General features: G+C 42.5%; 1 protein-coding gene and 1 long non-coding RNA gene across 2 annotated transcripts; one reads left to right on the top strand and one right to left on the bottom strand.

Annotated features, from left to right (window-relative positions):
• Positions 1-1,325: 1,325 nt before the first annotated feature.
• On the top strand, positions 1,326-3,691 carry LOC118414715. Its single transcript, XR_004831016.1, has 4 exons — positions 1,326-1,458; positions 1,579-1,743; positions 2,935-3,067; positions 3,226-3,691. It is a non-coding gene; the product is annotated as an uncharacterized LOC118414715 (long non-coding RNA).
• Positions 3,692-5,171: 1,480 nt separating this feature from the next.
• Positions 5,172-19,423, bottom strand: LOC118414169 (UV-stimulated scaffold protein A-like). The gene is made up of 13 exons (XM_035818023.1): positions 18,966-19,423; positions 17,262-17,415; positions 15,966-16,142; positions 15,310-15,430; positions 14,272-14,703; positions 13,797-13,909; positions 13,053-13,299; positions 12,236-12,455; positions 11,654-11,806; positions 10,928-11,105; positions 10,037-10,142; positions 9,539-9,743; positions 5,172-5,323 (listed from the first exon to the last, which is right to left on the bottom strand). Exons 1-13 carry the CDS (start codon positions 19,073-19,075, stop codon positions 5,227-5,229), a joined length of 2,313 nt encoding a protein of 770 aa, XP_035673916.1. The 5' UTR covers positions 19,076-19,423; the 3' UTR covers positions 5,172-5,226.
• Between the last annotated feature and the right edge of the window lie 114 nt (positions 19,424-19,537).

Raw genomic sequence — 19,537 nt, forward strand, 5'->3', positions numbered from 1 at the left:
ATTTAAGCAACAAATTCCTTTATAATAATAACATGCATGGGCATAATACCCGGTCATAAGCCTTATACCGGTCGATTAAAATAGTGGAACTTAAAGAGATCTACACATGCAACAATAGCTATTTCTGAGGTATGCACACTTCAGACATCTAGGTGTCCAATACATAATTTACAAAGTATCGATAACAATGCATTCGAAGACAACAAGGCCAAAAGTTTTCAGGTCATTTTCGGGGCAGGCGAGCTCGTCGTGGGACAAACACACTGTCACGTTCATCGCCAGATTTGTAGATAATAATCACATGTGCTCACGGCACAAGACGAGCATGATTCAACAGCAATCTTGAATTTCTTTTGGTGACCTACAACTCGTGTAAAAGTGTGAGGAACCGTTGCATTATCGCCCGGATCTACGGCTGAATGGGTCAAATTGAACGTACGCCGCCATTTTCCCGCCATTTTTAATGCTACGGCCAGCAGTAAAGTTTTACGTCATAGCGGTTGTGACGGACCAAAATTAAATGAAAATTCTCGCAGTATACGCCCATTTTCTCATGACTTTTTGTATGCTCATGCAGATTTTTGTTTTGTGCAACTACTAACAGGAAAGAAAGGAACAACAGAGGATGAATAAAGGTACATAGCGGCAGTTAATTGTGTCGTGTTTCGTTCGACCGGTATAGTGCACCCCCTTCCAACCACGCGCCCGTTCTCCGTGCAATTCCGCGGTGTGTTCCAATTACGATATTATGTTTTTAGCAGGACCAGAGAGACAAAATAATTTACACAGAAGAAGTCGCAAAGGTAAGCTGTAACAGCAACATGTAACTGGAGAAAATGATGCGTTGATCATTTGCCAAATTAGCATTGCTTGAGAAATTGCAGTAAACCGACCGGTATTATGCCAATGGATGTGTACATCCTTTATTCAAGACTTCCAAGGCTTGACATAATGACAAATTCCCTTCTGCTGGGACAAGTGTGTTGCTATTCAATCCTAAGTTATAGTTGTACATATTCAATAAATTTGAAGGAATGTGAACAGTAATAATGTTTGGATTAACTCTAACATGGACTGCACACTGTACAAAGCATTCCTTTCTGCTGACGCATGACGCCGTAACACGTAGATTCAGGCCAGGCAGGTGGGTATCGCTCCCCTGATTGGTCTGAATCTCCGTGTTACGGCGTCATAACCAACGTGGAACGGGGCCTTCTGATTGGTCCGCGGCGCCTGGCTATATGATAATGCACATTCTCAACCAACCCGTCTACCATTTCCTTTTATTTGACCTTTCACCTTTGTAAACAAATTGTTTATGAAACCGAACTGGCGAACATTTAGGGGAAGCCCTGCACCGTGGGTGGCTGGCGAAATTGCTGACAAAATGCTTCGAACCTCCTGCCCACAAGTCAACCATCAAGAATCCACTACGTTAGATTAGGAAAAACCGAGAAGGTACAGTATGTTACAAAGTCTTTGGTGTGACTTGGCTTATATACGGTCAAGTTTAGTCTGCCTGTAAACTTAAATGTTTCATATCACAAGCAACTTCAAAATGGCGTTGGTTACATGTAGGATAGGCGCCTACCATGGGATACTTTTGACACCACATCGATATGTTTTGATTGCACCGCCCTGGCCTTGGTGCTGAACGCGACTCTCCATTTGGGCTTTTGCCTAGATGAATAGAAGAGGAAAGAACTCGGACCAACAAGCCAGGAAAAAGTCTCTCATCAAACGGTTTGTTTGTTTCCATCTTTCTTAAAGTAGTAACAAAGCGTCAGCATTCTTGATTTTGTTTTCTGGTGTACTGAATTTGTATAGGTAACACAGTTGAGTCTAGAGAAGGTTATTGGCTGACTGCATGTCATTCAGAGGATGAAATGGAGGACAAGCAAACTTAAAAGCATTTTCAACTACGATTGATTTGGGAGATAATTTTTGAATTGTCCATTTTGCAAGGGATTGTTTTAGACTGATAGACAGTCACCACTCTTTTGCACTGGGGGTGTTTTTTTGAGACCTCCAATTTGGGGGCTATTTTGGAATTCAGTAAGGAAATCAATTTATTCAATTTCATTAAATATAACCTAGTATGGGTGTTTGATTCATCAACACATTCTGAAAGACATTGATTGAAAGGATTTTGAAGCCAAGTCTAGAACACTTACAAGAAATGTTTAGATTATGTTAAGTGATGTAACATGATGTAATTATCATTCAAAAACACTTGACAGACATGGAAAGAGTGCATAATGATTAACTGTGTCACATTTTCTTTTAGTACTCCCCGAATCCCTTGAATTAATGTGCCTTCAGTTGAATAGAACAAAACCATTGTTTTCCAATACAAAGGTATTTGAAAGATGTGAATTTGTAAACTTATGTCATTGTCACTTTTAAGTCTTCGAAATGTATTTAGACTAAATTAGCGAAATTTATCTGTGCAATTACATACTTTTAATGGCACAACTGTTTTGCTGTTCTCAGAAGTTTGCTCCAAGGGAATAACTTTTGAAATAGGCCTTGTTTCCCTTGAACGATAAAGTCTCATGCTCACTTTCAGTGCAAAGGTATAATATACTAGCATACAGAACAAGCAATACATCACACTCACTCACTCACTCACTCACTCGAGCTCGCTTGGATTTCCTTAGGATTCAAAAGGACATACTAAGTATCAGGTGAATGGTAAACTTCTGCAGTAGGGTTGGCCAAGTGCATCTACAGAGTAATACATGACTCCTGGGGGACCGTGTTCTGTATGTCATCATCGCTGCAGCCAAGGGAACAGCAGCAAACATGAAGTCTGAGGTAACATCAGCAGTACAACAACATTGGGGAATGGTTTGTGCACTGTGAACACTATTTGTATTTACCATGTTGTAAAAGCAACTGTACTAATTGGGTTTACCTCCCGTGTCCAAACAGGACCCCATCTATGTGCTGGAGAACAACATCCCCATCAACACTAAGTACTACCTTGACCAACAGCTGTCCAAACCTGTGCTCCGTATCTTTGAGCCAATCCTGGGAGAGTCCAAGGCCACCTCTGTACTACTCAGTAAGTGTCAGAAAAGCTTTATACTGTGTGTGCATGTGTAACAACATTAGATAGAGAAAGGATTGTAGAGGGTACTGTTACAGTAGTATCTGCTATTGTTTGCATGTCAAGATTATGATCTTCCAGAGTCTTGACCATTTTGTCCACTGCCTTACCAGAGGGGGAGCACACCCTGAGCAAGACTGTCGTTTCCTCAAAGATCAGCGCCCTTGCTGGCTTTGTGAAAAAATGCAGCACCTGTATTGGCTGTAAGACTGTCCTACAGAAGAATTATAAGGGACGGTCGTCTGCAAGTATTGCAAGGAGAAATTGCTTTACGAAAAGATGATCTGCTTAGTTTCAATGATTAAAGAGAACTACTGCTTTAGTACTGCATACTGAATATAACGACAATGACAGGGTTATGAGATCAGACTTTTACAACTGTACAACTAAGCCAAACTGCAACAACTGTAGGACTGTACTTCTAACATTCCAGACTCATTCAGTTTGATGTGGCAGTGGGGATCAAAATTATAAAGTAATCAATGACATATGATATTAAAAAAGGATCCTATTGAAATATGATTGTACACATGTTGCCTACTCTCAATGGGATTGGAATAAAATATCTGTGACTATCAACTGTGGCATTATTTTGACATTTATTGTTTTGAGTTTACCCTAGATGTATGTTAGAGTTTTACTTCCAGAGGAAATGAAAGTAAGGTTTTGTGTTGATACTTCTGCAGATTACTTGGATTGAGTGGAAGACTGCACCAGGGACTTTTAGTGCAGTAATGCAATACAGTGTTAACTTGAATTGGACAGTTATCACAGTGGAGCAGTCTGACTTTATTCAGATACCAAAAGTCCAGGCATAGTTTGTGGGCTGCAGTATTTTCTGTGATTGGCGTTTGAGAAACTCCTTTCCCACACACACATTCTGTTTCAGTATTACGATATTGTGATCTTTGAATACGTTAACGGGGACAAAAAGATAAAGGGCTGAGGCAAGATGTCTCACTTTTATCATGGCTGTGCTTGTCTTTCATTGGACACCCCTATAAACTGGTACATGGAAATGTTGTTGTGATCAGCATTCAGTACCAAGGACAGACCTGAAAGAATGTTGAATAAAATTTCTTTTTTTCATAATACCTGAGGGTACTGTAGAAAGCATGAGATAAATGACTGTACAATTAAAAATAACTGCATTCATGAGGCATTGCTGAGCGACTTTAAGACATCGTGGTGGGCAAAAGTTGTTGGGAGAAAAGTGCCTGCGAGTGTATATAATTTTAGCTCTAGAAATAATCAAAGACTGGTCCTTGCTGATTTCTACTCTTGTTTCCACACTTGCACAAAGCATCACCAAGGTCACTTCCTTCAGACTATTCTGCACACATGAATCATTCTAGCCAAAGCAATGTAGAAGTCTTTGATAGATCTTTATTCTATGCTGAAAAGGGATAACTACAGAGTTTTCATTGTGCTGTAAATTGTTCTATTTGATCAAGATATAGCTCTTCAGTGTCAAAGTCATGGTTAGTTTGCAGTTGCTGATGAGTCACATTTGGAGTATCAGCAATAGCAGAAATATCATTTGAGAGCAGGCGAACTTGCATGATGGCTTGTTCTATTTCTGATGTGCAGTTTACATGCTGTGCAAGGCTATAGTCAAAAAGATCCTCTTTTGCAATAAAAGCATCTCGAGCACAAGTGTCATCACCAATTATGTCACTTTCATCTCTCCAAGGACAGTATAAATATACAGACCATAGAAATAGCTGTCTCCGTTTTCAGAACTCAGTCGTGTGCCTCGGACACAAGCATATTTGTGGCATTTCTTTATCCATTTGTCACATTTCTGCAGCTTGAAACGTTCATGGCTAGTTGGTTTAGTTAGGTCACAAAGTATGATGCTGCAAATGTGTACAAGGACATCTTGTCCCAGGGATCACCATGTGGTCTCGTTGCATGCATGCCGGACATGTCCCATGCATTCAGCCTATCTGAGACTGGTCGTAAAGCAAAGCAGCCTCCGGCTGCGTTGCAAAAAAAGCCAGAGTCTAACCTCTGCTTAGAGAGTAGGCTTTCAAACAAATAGTGGGAAGGAAAAAGATTTAAAGCTGTAGACAGCCCTGTATGCAATCTTTGATGTGTTGTTACTATAGCAGTCAGTTGAGGGCATAGTTGAACTGGTTGCCAAACTTGTCGTTATAACGTCGCTGGTCCAGCCTGTTCATTTCACTTGCAACCCTCTTGACTGAACCACTGGAAATGTAAACAACACAAGTAACAATGTTAATACTATTGAACACTGTCTACCTATATCTAAGGGCCTGTATGGGGCTGTACGTAGTCAACTGAGTTATTTTCTACACTAAATTCAGGAAAGCAGTAGCTAGTTATTTTAGATTCTGCAGGCTAACTTTGCTTTACGCTAAATTCATACGCCCATTACACTATACAAAGAAATCATCACTGATTACACACTATAATAAATTTGAGCGGGCTGGCTGTGAATTACGTGGGATGAAACAGTCCGATTATGCTTTACATAAAAGGGCATTCAGGCCTTCATTACAATGGCACTAAATAAAGTAAATGGGATCAACCCCCCACCCATTGATACACGTAGTTTGATCCATGCAGCAAAATTGCCGGATTGCTTGCCATTTATGGCACAGGGACATGTCACACAGAAAAAAAGCAGACGATAACAGTCTGTAGCAAAAATCCCACATTTAAGGTGGCAATGCGGTCTTGTTACCGAAGGTCCCATGTTTGCAAAGAGCCACATCTGAAGCATGTTAAAGAATCCCCTACACTTATCAAAAAGATTAATCAATTAGGGTTCCATCCCTGATGTGAGTGGATGAAACCTTTAGTCTAGTCTCTGGGTTGACATCTTGAAAAGGTGATAGTCACCCGTTATGCCAAACCTTCTACAAATGTGGTAAATCTCAATAAAGAGATAAAACATTGCTGTCTCAAGTTTTGACAAGTTGACAAGTTTTATTGCAACATGTACGACATAGCAGCTGATAGCTGAATTGCGTCGACATTCACATAATACAAACAGCTGTAGTAAAAAGAACGGGCACACTATTAAAAACTTTACATAATGTCCTACAAGCAATTCTTTACTAGAATATTGTAGGGTATTCGTCTTAAAATTTATAATAAGTATAAAATATCAAGTTGCCATACAAACGCTGTATCATTACTGAGTAATAAACATATCAGAAGCGCTTTCTAATGAGTAATTACTTATTCAGTAAGTATACCAGGTATGGTATCGGTGAGTTCTTATGTCTGTTAGTTCGGCAAAATGGAGTGTCCAGTTTCTCAGAACTGCGAGTGGTACGTCCCATCGTTTGCTGTCTGGATGGGGGGAGCCAGTCCCGGAACTCTGTTGACCGTAGTAACGACTCCGCGAATGTAGTGCAGATACTCATCCGTCGGTCTGCTAAGGTGTTGAGGTCAAGTGAGGAGAGTGCCGAAGCATAGTCAGTATATTGAGTTCCGAGGATAATCCTGCAAGCTCTCTTTTGAATTCTTTCAAGTTTTGCTGTTTGGACCTTGGTGAGTGACGAGTGCCACGCCGGTGCCGCATACTCAAGCGCGGGTCTCACATACGACGTGTATACTGACTTAAGGTCTGGGACAGACACACCAAAACGCTTGAGCCGGCGAATCATGTGCAATCTCCTGTTGGCTGACGTGAGCATGTTACCGACTTGAATGTCCCATTTCAAGTCATTTTGCACAGTCAGACCCAGCACTTTGACGTGTGGTACGCACTTCAGGGGTTGTTCACTGATCATCAGTGGTTGCGGAGGGGGGCGTGTCTTCATGAAGCACACACGGAGTACGAAACATTTCTTTGGATTCAATGCCATCTTGTGGTCGCTGACCCATGTGGTAAGGTTGTCCAAAGTAGGTTGCAGCGTACATGGCTGACGTACTAACCGGGTCTGTGCAATGTTCATGTCGTCGACAAACTTCCAACGGTTGGCGAGATCGCGTAGAGCACCATCAATTAATGCCATGAAAATAACAGGTCCAAGAAGAGTTCCTTGAGCTACTCCGCAGCTGAGGTAGAGCCAGTCCGAGGGTTCACCCTGGTACATCACTCTCTGACGTCTGTCGGTAATAAAGCTACAAATCCAAGGGATGACAGAGGGCCGAACACCAAGATCGAGTAGGGAACGAATGGCAATGGTATGGTCCACTTTGTCGAAAGCTTTGGACAGATCGGTGGTAACAAGGGTGCAGATGGACTTTGACACTGAAGTGGATTTGTATAGGAAGTCCACTAAACTGACCAGCGCGTGTGTTGTCGATCTGTGCTTCCTTCCACCGAACTGGCGGGGATCAAGCTTTGGAGAAATGTCTTGTAGTATCCAATTTGTCACAAAGCGTTCGCAGAGTTTAGACAATATTGGAGTAAGTGAAATAGGACGAAGTTCGTCGATGTTTGGAGGGCTGGACTTTGGCAATGGAACCACGTTGGCTTCTTTCCACTGACGGGGTACGGTGCCTTCTTTCAGCGACGTGTTGAGTAAGTCACACAGAGGGGTGCTCAGTTCACACGCGAATTCCTTGAGGAAGAAGGCAGGCACGTTATCAGGTCCGGGACTCTTATAAGTGTTGGTGGCACGTAGGTGTGAGTAAACATCCCATTCCTGGATAACAGGTAACGGTTGGGCCGGAAGGAATGATGGTAGAGATGACAGCTCCAATGGCGGGAGTGACTGAGACACGTCCGCAAACTTGGCATTAATGGCGTTGGCTACGGCTGCGTGGTCATTCTGATCTATACCGGGAGCGTAGATCCGACTGGCTTTCTTGTTCATGTTACAAATCGACTTGAGTCCGTTGTGCCATGCCCTAGGATTGTCCTTCTTGCGGCTCTCAATGTCGATCGTGTAGAACTTGTTCTTAGCCTTCCGGATTTCTTTTTGAACTTTGTTTCTGTAGAACTTTGACATGGCGGTGCAACTTCCTTGTGTGAATGTTCTCTGTCTCTGCTGTATAAGGTGCTTGATCCTGGGAGTTATCCAGGGTTTGTCACAGTGGTGTTGTTTAACAGTCTTGGTGGGGAAGTACTCCGCTATGGCAGACGTCAGTGTGCTGTAGAAGGCATCTGCCTTTGCTACAGTTGTGGTTTCAGCGTAAACCTCTTCCCAAGTATGGGTAGTAATCCACCTCCCAAAGTGACTCAGATTCGGTTCACGAATGGGACGAATGAGCTTCTTAGTGCAGGTATTTTGCTTCAGTTTAACCTGAGCTTGCCACAAAACACAACAGTGGTCACTGAGACCAATCGGTGGGAGGATTTCGGGGGGTTTGTAGCATGTCTTCATGTTCGTCACGATGAGATCGAGGGTGGCGTTGCCTCTTGTGCAAGTCTGGACGACTTGTGAAAGTTCACGGTCAAGAAGAATGCTGTGGATGTTCAGATGATTAAAGTCCCCCAGGAAGGCGAGACCGATGTTCGGAAAGGTTGTACGCAGTTGATCTGCCGCTGAAATGATGTGTTCTACGAGTTCCTCCTCGTGTGGTGACTGAGGAGGTGAGTACAAAGCACACAAGGCAATGGACGAGAACTGACGAGTCAGGCGGTGTGGTCTCACGTAGACCCAAATACATTCCAGCTGTTCAGGGACAGTAATCTCAGTCAGTACACGCGACGGTATGCTATCACGTACATAAACCGCTACTCCACCTCCACGGCGATCAGTGCGACATTTAGAGAACACAGTATATCCTTCGATTGACTGTTGTTCTTGTGGTGTGGAAGGCATGAACCAGGACTCTGAGACCGCAGCAATATCCACGTTATTGGTTGTGAGAACGGCCTGGAATTCGTCAATTTTGTTGACAAGAGATCGTGGGTTGGTGAGAAGGAATGTCGGTACAGCAGTGGTACAGCTGGGCTGGTGATTGCTGACTGTTTTGATGCTCGTCAGGTTTGCGCGGGAAACGAGTGCAGACAACAAGGGAGGGCGGTGAAACGTAATCAAGTCATTTCTCCTTCCTACAACAGTTTCAATTTTGCGCAAACAGTTCCTACCGGCTTTCTTGCCTCTCGGCCTGCATGAGCCCCGAAGAAGTCCGTTGTCTCGTAGGAGTTGCTTGACCTGTGGGCGTAATGTTACACGGCTCGGCTTGAGACTCCTCATGAAGTCCATAGAGTACCTGAACACGCTGGAAGCCATTGTTGTAGTAAGGTCGCCGGTGGATAGGTCCAATTTCTGCAGTTACATCCAGTCAGCAAGGCAAAAAAGCATCCAAAACTTGCCTAGACGTCTTCACAAATACATATAACGACATTTAGGAACATCCACAACAGTTTAAAATCTAAAATACGCATAAAAACTGACAGCTGCCCAGGAGCTTGTTCATGACGTGGCAGCCCCTAGAAGCGCCACCTACTCAATTTTTTGTCTCAATTTTTTGTCAAGAAGTTAGTTATCTGACCTGTTGAACACCTTCCTTTCCAGTCTTCTCCTTGTTGTGTTCTTGACTTTCTTGAGGTCGGTGAGGTTACTGAGTTTCTTGCCCTTTCCTTTCCCTTTACCTTTGCCCTTCCCCCGTCCCGGGACATTGCCCATAGAGATGCCAGTGGCAGCCGCGATATCCCGCTGTAGCTCGGGGTCCCTCCAATCCTCTGATACTTCAGTTTCTAGAAGACAGATTTGAACTATTAGTTTGTGGAAAACAGGAACAAAACTTTCGCAAATCATTTTCCTAATCCATACATGTCATTCTTGACAACAGACTATCACAAAATAAGTTAAAATTTGATTTGGTAAGTCCTTGAAAAACGTAGAAATGCAAAATAGAAACATAGAAATGCAAATATTTCACAGACATGCAGCCACTCTCTCATTGGCCAAACCGCTAATTACCATGCTGTCATTGGTTGAACTACTACATTTGTAATTGATTGTGATAGACAGTCAGGATTGGTCTAACCTTCTAACTGCTGTTCCCTTCTCCTCCTCTCCTCCCTTTCTGCATCTTCAGGGTTGGCAGGTTTCCCTGTCTCGTCCCTCGGGATGATGGGACCATGAAACGGGCACTACAACAAGGTTTGACAAGAAATCAATTCAAAGATCTCATACCTACCAGAAAATACCGGTATTTATTCTTGGACATGGACGTGCAAGCAGGGTTGTAGCCAGCCCGAAATCAATTTCCGTCCCCCCGATTGTGCCTGAAAATCCTAACGAGCGCCGTAGGGGTCCGGGGGCATGCTCCCCCAGAAAATTTTGAAATCTAGACCCTCTGAAACGCTATTTCGAGCATTTTTGAGCTGTCAATTCATCTGTTTTGGTGGAAAATTTCACAAGGGTTTTGCGTTGGATTCAAAGTTTATTTAGGAAAGGGGCCGATGCTACCACAGTGATCGGACGGTGCAAGCATGGGAAGACCATGTAAAACCTATTTACACACACTTAGCGAATTAAGACGCTTGCTTTTCAGTGAAAGATCTGCTCAAGGCTATGGAGGATAGGGATGGATGGAGGGAGAGAGTCATGTTCATCTGTGCAACCAGCATGACTGGATGATGATGATGATGATGATTTGTTCTTGCTATTTTCTTTAAAATTCTGTCTAATGTATGTCTACTAGCTCACATAAGGCAACAGACATGCAGATAGCAGAAAATAGATGCCAGGATATGAGATAACCCTTTTCTGGAACCCTTGACCTAACAACAGAAGGGTATACATTTTGTATGAAGGTCTATGTTTATTAGATAATACTTATGCCTGGTTGAATATATATATTAAGTAATCAGGAATTGTTGAACATGTATTTTAGGGTATTGGTGGCACAATCAGCTACAAGATGCACAAGTACCTTATGTCTGTCCATCCTAGGGCAGAGCTTGCCGTTGGACAATGGGGCCTTGCACGTCCACTTGACCGGCTCAAACTCCCCGACAAACGTGATGGTTCGCTCTCTAGAAGGATCCAAATGGTTCACCTCGATTTCACCCTCGTCAGACGGGCGCCAAAATCTGTGCAGAGACTCATCCCTATAAAAGAAAAGTAAATTCATAAACAAGCTAAACTGAAAGACATTTTTTTTACTTTCTGTTTCACATAATAGTTCATGGTTAAAAAAAAAACCTGGAGTAACGTAACAGCAAACGGACTGTCTCCGCTCTTTTTCTCTGTCCCGCTCTTTGTTTGGAAACGCATTTTGTTGATTTTGGTTGTTACATCTGTCATTTTGAGCTTATGAACACATATTTTCAACAGTTTCATGTCATGAAGTTCAGATTTCTGGACGAATGTTGTGGACTTTTTGTTCGTCCTAACAAGCAAATTTCTGGGACAGAGGAACTTGTCCTGGAGACAACCATGCGCCTGTTACCTTCCATGCATTGCCCAACACTAACTGGATCTCTTTACACTGCAGCTAGGTGTCGCTGCTCAAAATGTAGTCTCAAACGTAAAGTATGGTCATTTCACAGATATCATTAATAAGTACTAATATGAATATTAATCGATGCCAATTTGTCAACCCCAATAAAGTACATGTGCATATTAAGTTCATACAAAACCTTGAATTGCATCTTACCTGACAATTGTAGGTTTTCTTGCCTTCTCCCCCCATGTATACAGATCCATACCAAACGGTACTACTGGAGCCTTCGCCAACAGTTCTTTTTTGGTGGGCGATGCTCCTGAAGTAGACGGTTGGGCATCAAAGCTAACTTTTCTCTTTCCTACCCTGAAAATGGTGAGTCAAAAGAAATTAAATTAGACAACATCTGATTGTCACAGTAAATGCAAGAAATGTGTAAATCAGGTGACCAAACTTGTTGGCATTTTAACCGTCTCAGCTAGAGCTACAAACCTAAACTGAACATCAGGTACATGTATGGGTACAGAGGTTTAGGTACAGGTAAAGGTATGGACGGACCTGTAACTATGGACTTGTACCTTACCCATTTGACAGAAATGATGACTAGTCTGTTTAGAATCCTTGCTTTTGAGACAATCTCAAATCAAAGATGGTGCTGACTTCAACACTGATACTTGTAAATGTATGTGAAAAACCACCTTAACCAATCCCGGTATCCACCAGTAAAATTCACAATACTGTCAGATCACAATCTCTACCCTGATGAATAAATAATACTTCTATTTCAGTAATTACCTGTTGTCCTGGCTAGGTTGGAGTGTGGACAGTGCTGCGCTGTATGAGGTCGGGTCGGAAGGGTTGTTGTCCTCACTATAGAGAGGATGCCAGGACTTTTTGGTGGGAGGTTTTGTCCCCGAAGTTGTGGCAGCAGACGTAACAGTTGCAGATGCAGGCACAGGTCTGGGTTTTGGTGCTATAGATTTAGTCTTTGTTTCTGGCTTAGCCGGTTCCAACCCTGAAAACAATAAATATTTTTCAACTAGATATTGTCAAGGATAAAATGGTGGCAGAAGCTAGTTGTTATGACTCATATAATTTGACGTCAACATATCATAAACCGGATAGTGTATGTGCTTCTGTTATTTTTATTTTTGTGATTTCTAACAAATCCATGTCACCGCAAATATCATGGTGTCAAAAATGTACTACTACTGTACTACACATTTGTTTTAACCACAAACTTAAAGCACCTCAACAAACTCCTTTCTCATGAATGTTTTCCAAACATACATAATATTTACTGCACTTTTTTACTGTACTAAATTGGAAATGTCTGCAGGGATTTAACTTTGAATTAGGGGGAAAATGAAGTGCTTGCTTTGATTTTAAGCTCGCGGTTGAAACTGTTATTCAGGGTTTTACCGTAAAAATGTTCGCCTTTAAAGTTGGCGGTGACGAGGTCACTGTGAAAAATGCAAGCATAAAACCGCCACAAACATTTCCCTTTTAACAGATACACTGTTTCCAAAATCCAAGAATAGGAAAGACTGTTCTAGGGCTTACATTATAAATTATTGGCATAATTTTGTTTTCAGTTATGAAAAATCCATACCATACTCTGCTCTAAGAGCATCAGGGATCCTTGGTTCGTATCCCTCTTTCTCCTCTACTTCAACAAAATCATCGTCGCTGCTGTCGTCCTGACTGCCCTTCCTTCCTTCCCTTCCCTGCTGTTTGCCAGTCCTGTTCTCTGCGTGGATGCCCAAGTCAGCACATTTCTCCATGGCTGCCGTCAGGGCACGCTTGATGTCGATGGCTCTCTTCACCTCCTTCTGCTCCATGCCTGCTTTGGAGAAAACCTGAAGAAAATCCACAAATAGTTTCATCATTTTAGTATACTGTATCACTGGATAACAAGGCAAACAACCAGTACATTTTAATTACCCCCCAAAGTTTCATGATGGGGCCAAGATGCACCCATTCCCATTGATTGTATCAAGAAACATGTTACCTCCCTGTCCTCTTTCTATTTTTTATTTGATAAATTAATGGCCATTCCTCTGACAATTTCACACTAATTGTCCCTCAATTGAGAGTTTCTTAGAGTCACTCTTAAAGTCACACTAGGATTTCCTTTAGCTCACATAGTTATACTGTCCAATTACCAGTCTCAGATCCTTCTACAGTTTCTGGCACACGCGGTAAGCGGATTGCCAAACTGTTATGTGGAACTTCTCAGTGACAACTGTTTCTCTCCCGTATACAAACTTCAAGCTTTCAAAACCAGCGCTCTACCAGTTATGCCACACAGGACTCCACTGATACCAAGACAGGGAATCTGGACCCATCTCCTCACCTCCAGCCACCTCCCCACAGCCGGCAGGAACCTGCTGACTATCAGCTTGTTCATGTCCCGTAATGTGTCCATGATGTCAGCATTGTCTGTGTCCTCACGGATCCCTGAGTCATCTGTGGAGATACAAAACAGATAATCAGAACCAACGTTCAACCATTGGCTTCAAATTAACACATGATCAGAATTCAATTCTGTTTTACAAGGGGCATGTTCCTGTGATGCAAGCAATAACACAACCACAAAGTGTGGCTCAAATTCAGTGGATCATGCACAGCCAGGGCTACAAAACCAGCCTGTGGCTATTACAAAGGGCTAGCCCTGCTGACAAAGACAAAATACAAATGGAATTTGAAATGGTAAGGATAATGATTAAAAAAAATATATTCTTAGTGCAATAGTACATGCACATAACAACTATTATATAAGAATGGTCTAAAATGAGCTCATCTTAACATATAATTTCCAAATATCTGACCTGGGTTGAACTCTATGCTGATGTTGTACTTGTGCGACCCGAGCCCATGTTGCCTGACCACATCCTCTTCTTCTGCTTCAAACTCATCATCACTGTCCTCACCACTGTCTCCCTCCTGTCCAGGCATTTTTGAATCTCCCCCATTATTCAACCTGCCCCTATCCCCAGGCACAGGTGAAGCTTCCCCTGCAAGCAGCTCCTGTCCCCTGGCTTGTCCCTTTGGAATAAATGTATCGCTACTGATATCTTTTCCATCCAGTTTTTTTCTACTTTGCTTTGATCCATGTGAGGTAGTGGGTAGAGTGTTGTTTGTATGTTGTTCCACGTTCTTGGGTGAAGTGGTGTTAAAATCCAAGACATCATTTCGAGGCACCAGGAGTTGAAAACAGGACTCTGTCTGTGTCAAACATTCATCGATCTCTGGCTTTGTTTCTGAAATAAATAAACAAATATATAGATGAAATATGTATCACTAATAGATAATGGATGAAACTAGACATGTGTATCTGTTGGCAAATGCACTAGTAGACAGGCTCATGCTTTATTGTAACGTGACACAATAGGAGTAAACATTTACATGTACTGTTTATTTCAGGATCTGAAGCGCAGACTAGTAATCCATTATGGTACTGCAGTTTGGAACAGAGGGAAACAACACTGCTTTAGCCTGACTTGTAGGTGTGGGGGTGATGTGTGGGCGAATGAAACCCATGAATCGAGTCCCATGATGGTGCCATCTGTCAGATGTATATGGCAGTTTTCACTAATTGTGAACCTGTAAAAATGTGTAATTTCAACGCTTGATCTGTTGCTTCATATATAACAGATACCTTATCAATATCCATATACCAGATTCAGATGTTCGAATTTAAGTTCTCGCAATTGCGTCCTTTGAGGACACCAAATTTTCTCAAAACATCATCTGGAGAATTTTGCACTGAAAAGTGTGCTTTCTTCTGTGGGTATGACACTGTATTCGCATAATGTTCTGTACACTCCAAAGATGCAAGACAAGAAGAATAACCACATGCTTTTCACCTTCCATTTCCTTGAGTCCATTTTTGGCCCTCTGCAGTTTGATAGCCTGAATCCTGGCCCTCTCCTGCTCCTGTCTGGTCCTCTCTACATTACTGCTGGCAGCAATGTTGTTAAAATCAACCTGAAAATGCACACAAAATATTTGAATTGTTTGATTGACTGTGTACATGACAGGATTTTTGCTTGTACATCTTTACAAGCAAATCTAGTATTATTATAGCAAAGTACCGTTATGCTACAGTGGTAATTTAATGCCGTAGCATAATGGTACTTTGCTATAGTACATACATTTACTTGTAGGGCAATGTCTGATCAAATATGAAAAAGCTGATATGACCCTCAAAATTTCATGTGGTTTAAAAGGAATTAAATCCCCTAATGGGAAACCTTAGGAATATCAAAATTTCCCTACATTTTCATAATCTCCTAACCATGGAAGGGTCTTCTACAAACATACAACCACATGCACAAACACACACAAACACACACAAACACACACATGCACACATACACACACACATACACACACGCACAAACACACACACACAGGCACACACGCACACCATTGGTCGCTTCACAACCTCGCCATTACTATTACACTAAAATAAAATTCTGACTAGAACCCTGATATAAGTTGAATGAAGAGAAGTTCTCACCTTTCTGTTGTACCTGAGGAAGTTATAGCCTAGAGTCAGCTTCTTGTAGGCCTCCCCAAACTTGTCCTGCCAGCGCTGGATGGCCTGAAGGGCCTGCTTTTTGAGCTTATCTGCCGCCGCCTTGGGAGGAGGCAGTGGGAAGTCATAGTTGCTCTCCACAGTCAGCTCAAGGAACTCCTGAAGGTTTCAAAGGTAGCATTTGCACATGTGGTTTGACAGTGTATTCAAATACATGTAAATACTAGTATGGACACACAAAAAATCACACGGGCACACATGAACACAAACAAGGAAAGGGAACATATTGACCCCATGCTTGCCATAAATGGTCCTGGCAAGCAATATTATGTACCCATCTATTCCACTAGACCTCCTCATGTCCCTACCCAGGATTTTGTGTTGTGAGGTTCTTCAATCTGTAGATTATTGGGTGCCACAGGCACAAGACAAGCACCACAGGCACAAGCCTTCTATGGGGTTTGACGACATGCTCCCCCGGGAAAGTATGAAAATTTAACCCACTGAAATGGCATTTGCTGCATTTTGAGAGGGTTTAAATTCAAAGTAAAGTCAGTGACTGTTGATAACAACAAATCAAGAGGGACATCTCTAAATCTAATGTCTGGAATCATCCAAATTTTGTACAAGGGCGATGATTGGTCCCTACACAAAGGAATGGGTTCAAGTGCTCATTCCAACACTTGAAATGCCCTCTGTTGGGTTTGGAGAGGGCCTGTTGTCATTAAACGAGCACTCTAGAACCCATTCTAACTGATGGCACCACAAAAAGATATGAATATACAGTACCCCAGACAGGTAGCAGAAGTGAACATAGGAGCGAACTACTACAGTCAAACCTGTATTAGCGGCCACCTTTGCATTGCAGCCACTGGCCATGGTGGCCACTTTTTGTCGGTCCCTTGGATTCGTAATGATTAAGAAATAGTCTATAGAGGCCACCTGTCCAACGCGGCCACTTCCACACAATTTCCTGTCCCGTTGATACAGAAACACTGCCTATTGCAACCATACTGAGGCCTTATGTCACCCTGCACTGAGTTTGAAATTTTAGTTTGTGAGGATTTGGAGTTCCTGACAAGGACAACAAGACAACGTTACTTGGTGAGAAAGATTAGTGGGAACTGAAATCATGTGTAGCTTGCTCATGGTCAATTGATCAACATTTTCTCTATAGTTGCCACCTGTCTATAGTGGCCATATTTCTCCAGTCCCTTGAGTGGCCGCTATAGACAGGTTTGACTGTACCTTGATGGTACACAAGTTACTGTCACTTACCTGAAACTCTGCTATGAGGAGTTCCCTGAAGGCGTGGGACCGCTGGAAGAGTTGGTCCATGGTCTGGAAGGCAGAGAGCCTGATCTCAGCGTGGTCCTTCTGCAGCTGTGTGTTCAGCAGGTGATACGTGTGCTTCACGTACTCATCGGACGTCCTGTGGGTCACGAACGTGGACAATGTCTCAGCAATGTGGAGTGATTTTTTGATATTCAATAGTACAATGTAGTAGTAGTAGAGACATATACGGTGCTATTAAAACAGCACCGTTGGGGTTTTACCACCGCCAATAGGGAACACGTACGGTGACGACTCAAAGACGACAGTGAGCGCATAGTCGAGGAACACAGTCTATTGGCAACTACTGTAACTGCATTTAAGTTCGCGGGGATTTAATTTCGCGGTAACGGGAAAAAGGACTTTTCGCGGTGGATTTAAGTTCGCGGTAACACCATAGACTGTAGTCTAAAACCATAATAGAAAAATTTTCGCGGTGGTTTTAATTTTGCGGTGAAGTGTTCACTGCGAAAACCGCGAACATTAATCCACCGCAAACATTTCTGCATTTACAGTATATTATGGAACCCATGCTGGTGAACAACAGGCACCACGTCATGCGTGACGTAAGCATTAGCAAACCCTACCACTACACACATGGGTGGTGGTGGTCTAAACCACCATAACAATCACAATAGTGGCGCACCCCTTTTCTCACATTGAACCCTTTCTTTATGCTGAATACAAGATAGGGATGCACCAGGTCTCCCATTCAGGTGAATGAGGTAAATGAAATTTAATAAGACTGTATATTATAGTAATTTAGGCACCCAAACTGTAAGTATTCTGGATCTTGAAACCCCCATTCAGATCAACATTTGTAACTAGTTTTCAACATATTCGCATTATTTTTTCACATTTCAAGCATTGGTAAACAACGCAAAAGCAAGCAGCAACCAAGGGGTTCTTCCCAGTGTTATTGGATTAAAACCTACAGTCCTATGGCCACACCCTTGGGCCAAGCCCGGGGCAACTACTGTGGTATTGAGGCCACCTGAGTGAGCACCAAATAAGCTCTTTCACAGAGTTCACTATGCATGTGCAGGAGACAGGAATTCTGGGTAAAATGTCAAAGGTGAAAGCCCAAGACAGTAAACATTCTTCCATTTTTCAGACTCCATTACATACGGCAATCAAAACAGTGGTCGAGATGAGACTGTTTACATCTGAGGGCCTTCAACTTTGATATTAGCCTGAGTATCATCCGTATTCTACCGGGGCTCCTTACACTCGCTATCCCTAAAAAACATTTTTTTAGGGAAGTGAGTGTAAGGAGCCCCGGTAGAAATAGGATGGCACCCAGGCTACTTTGATATATTATTACCAGGATTCCTGTCTCCCGCACATGCATAGTGAGCTCTGTGAAAGAGCTTATGGCAGCCACTCCAGACCCTTGTGATTTAGTCTCGCCTATAGAAATTATAACTTGTAAGCTCCTTGCAATTATATTATTCAGCCTGTCTGCAGAGAGAGAGTAGTCGGCCGAGGCAACCCACAAATTATAACATTATACATGCACATAATAATATCATCAGTAATAATACACATTGAGATACTCTAGCGTGAGTGTAGAAATAAAACAACTGTTACAGTTATCACAACTCAATGACTATAACTCGACCTGAAGACTGTAGGAAAGGACAGACTCACTTGCAGATATTTTTCAGAGTTTTGACAGTTGCCTTGTCCAGCTGGTGCTGTCCACTGGTTGTCAGCTGTTCCACTAACTGTTCCAGCTGCTGACAGACGGTCAGGTCCATGCTGGCGTGTTTTCTCACAAGCGATGGATGCTGGCTAAGTCATCAACAATCCCGGACAACAAGCTCTCTGGGAATGTTTCAATATTTTTACAACGTTTGCGGCGAGCGAAAAAAATGCAGTACACTTCTCTACTTTCCGAGCTAACTTTCGAGCCTTTCCCTGGTTTTTAAAGGACTAAAAATCACGCCATGGGCTCAAGTGATGAACTATACGGTATACTGGATATCCAAAGTGCTAAATGCTTCTTTTGCAAAGCCAAAACGATCAAAAGAATGCAGGATTGCATCTGAAGTTGCAATCATATCGGCTTTAGGCTTCCATTTTGTATCCCACAATGCTCTTGTGGACGGTTCCACTAAGGCGCATGGGGAAGACCGATGATTCCACTCTTATAAGGGTTGGAATTTATTAAAGTATATCTAAATGTTAAGTTCATTGTATGTCCTTGCAAGGCTTGACAG

Source organism: Branchiostoma floridae, chromosome 4, assembly GCF_000003815.2.
Source record: "Branchiostoma floridae strain S238N-H82 chromosome 4, Bfl_VNyyK, whole genome shotgun sequence".
NCBI lineage: Eukaryota > Metazoa > Chordata > Leptocardii > Amphioxiformes > Branchiostomatidae > Branchiostoma > Branchiostoma floridae.